This window comes from Pteropus alecto, unplaced genomic scaffold (assembly GCF_000325575.1).
Source record: "Pteropus alecto unplaced genomic scaffold, ASM32557v1 scaffold67, whole genome shotgun sequence".
Classification (NCBI taxonomy): Eukaryota; Metazoa; Chordata; class Mammalia; order Chiroptera; family Pteropodidae; genus Pteropus; species Pteropus alecto.
The window spans coordinates 8,804,316-8,806,956 of record NW_006441061.1 but is presented as its reverse complement, the minus strand read 5'-3'; the positions used below and the strand labels follow the sequence as shown (position 1 = coordinate 8,806,956).

The 2,641-nt window shown below is 61.2% G+C and overlaps 1 protein-coding gene across 1 annotated transcript in view; it reads left to right on the top strand.

Annotated features, from left to right (window-relative positions):
- The window catches only part of SURF2 (surfeit 2), a gene marked incomplete at its 5' end in the record, with an annotated part of 3,753 nt that continues 1,112 nt past the window's right edge, over positions 1 to 2,641 (top strand). Inside the window, 2 exons of the mRNA XM_015594138.2 lie at positions 1 to 38; positions 718 to 821. Coding sequence (XP_015449624.1) covers positions 1 to 38; positions 718 to 821 — 142 coding nt within the window. The remainder of the gene's footprint in view (positions 39 to 717; positions 822 to 2,641) is intronic.

Sequence of the window (2,641 nt, the reverse complement as noted above, 5' to 3'; positions counted from 1 at the left end):
GCGTTCGAGCCGCACATCGTGCCCAGCACCAAGAACCCGTACGTGGGCGGCGCCGGCCTGGCACCGCGAGGGGGCCCGGGGGGTGGGGTTCGGTTCCGGCCCGAGTCCGGCCGCCGCCGGGCGGTGGGCGCCAATCCCCCCTCCCCACGGGCGAGCGCGCCTCTTGCGCGGGGCGGTTCCCCGCACCCACCTTCCCCAGGGCTTAGGAGATCTGAGATGCGGGTGGGAGTCCTGGAGCTCTGAGTCACCTGGGGTCCCAGGTGAGACCCGTTTCTGCTGAGCTTGGTTCCTCTTTTGTAAACGAGAGGTATGTCACCTGGGTCTGACTGCTTCATAGAGCATTGGCAGCGCCCGTGCTTTGTCACTGAGGTTCCGAACGAGGTCCATTTCCCTTCGTCACTTTCGAGGAGAGCTTTGATCGAGCTGAGAGTATGGTTGATAGAAACAGCCCAACGCTGACACGTCCAGGACCTCGCCGGGCTGTCGTGCACACATTTTCACATCAGGCACCTGGGGGCGGGCCAGGCCACCGTCTGTCCCGATCCGTGCTCCTCATCCTCTGGCAGAGTAGAACTGCTCGGCGCGGTTGAGACTCCTGATGCCCAGGCCGCATCGTAGGCCCCCCGCCGGCTCCCACCCCAGCATCTGGCGATTCCGACACCGCCCGCTAGAGGGCGCAGGTCGGGATCCTTGCACACCGGTCCCCTTGCCCCGCAGGCGCCAGCTCTTCTGCAAACTCACCCTGAGGCACATCAACAAAGCCCCGGAGCACGTGCTGCGGCACACGCAGGGCCGGCGGTACCAGAAAGCGCTGCGTAAATGTGAGTGGCCTTGGGGACCCAGCCTGCCCAAAGTCATGGGTATTTGGGGGTGTGCCTGCCCTTCCCCAGGATGAGCCCCACCTAGAGAGCATAAGTGCCTGTCAGTCATTCTTTAGCGATCCTGGGTGGATGCACCGGCGCTGGGCCTGGCACAGTGACAGCAGCACAGAGGGACAGTGGTAGAGACAGGTGCAAAGCAGGAAGCAGGCTCCGCAGCGCAGTACGTCCTCATTTCACGTCGTCGATAGGTTCTGCGACTTGAAGCAAAATGACCCGTAGTGAAACCAATTTTACCATCGGCTAATTGACATAAATGTGTTTCTTTCCTGCGATATCGCATCGACGTTACAATGAAGCGTTACTGGAGCACCTGCTGTCACGGGTGCTGAGGGAGCCAGGAGGGCCTGCCTCAGGCCTGGGAAAGGCCCCCTGAGGGCTTCAATTAGGCCGATGCTTGGGGGACATGCGGAGTGCGGGGAGTGCTCCAGGGAGCGGACAGGGTCCTTGCGAGGTCTGAGGCAGACACACGCTTGGCCGAGGGAGGTTCTAAGGGACGTGCCCTCGCTGTGACCCCTTGCGCTCTGGCGTTAGAGAGGTGGGTGGAGACGAGGCCGCAGAGGCTCCCAGAGGCCTGGTCAGGAGAACGTGCAGTGAGGACGCATCGAAAGGGTTAAAGCGGGGACCGGCCTGACCCATCTGTGTCTCAGCATCACTGTTCCCCGAGGAGAAGGGGAGGGGTGGGAAGGAGTGGACGAGGGGACACTCGGGGGCTGTGCAGTCATCCAGGTGAGGATGGTGGTGGCTGGGGTAATCAGCCGGGTCACAGGTGTTGGCAGGGACGATGGACCTGTGTGGGCAGCTCTTACCTGTTTTGTAGCTAGACCTGCTAGATGAGGGAGAGAAACACATCCACTGAATCCCGAGTTCCTGGCCTGAGACCCAGTAGGTGACAGATGGCACGCAGTTAGGAGCACTCTGGATAATAAGCTTTCCTGAAAATTTGAAAGTAAAATGTGGACATTTTAAGTCAGAGTTGTGTCAGGGTAGCTGTTGAAAACATGGACTGGCACGCAGATGACGCAGATCACTGACAGGTGGCATGTGCATCCAGGGAGCCAGGTGAGAATGGACGGGGCGGGGCCTGCGCACAGAGGACCTCAGGAAGGGGAGGAGGGCCCAGGTGGGGTAGTGTCAGGCAGAGAGGAGGTTCAAGGAGGAACGGGCTCTTACCAACTGTTACCAAAGGGAAGATGAGGCAGAAGTGACCTTGAAGTTGGACAAAGGTAGCTGACCGGCACAGTGAGGACAGCCAGGCTGGAGTAGAGCAGTGGACCGCGGCCCCGTGAGGCAGGGAAGGGCCAGGTGGGGCCGTCGGGTGGGTTTGATGATGGGAGGTGAGGACGGCAGGTCCCAAGTCTTCACCGTTTCCTGGTGAAGAAATGAGGCCCTGTCGCCACCTGAAGGCAGAAATGGATGCTCCGTCCACCCTGTTTCGGGCCCCTGCAGGCCAGAGTGGGGGAGGGGGCGATGGGGCTGCGCTAGCTTCCCTGTGAGCGAGAGTAATTACAGCGCTGGACCACGGGGCTGGGACAGGATGAGGCAGTGAAGCCACTTTGGTGTCAGCATGCCATCAACGGGAGACGCCATGTGTGGGTTCTGGTGGTGAAAAGGCTGCTGTGGGGCCACGGAGTGGGAGTCAGAAGAAGCAGGGTACAGGGCTCTGGAGGTGGTTGGAAGTGGGCAGTGACCTCCGAGGCCAGGGCCCAGCGGGGCTCGTCCACCCCATGAGCGATGATGGCGGGAGATAGGACAGTCCTCGG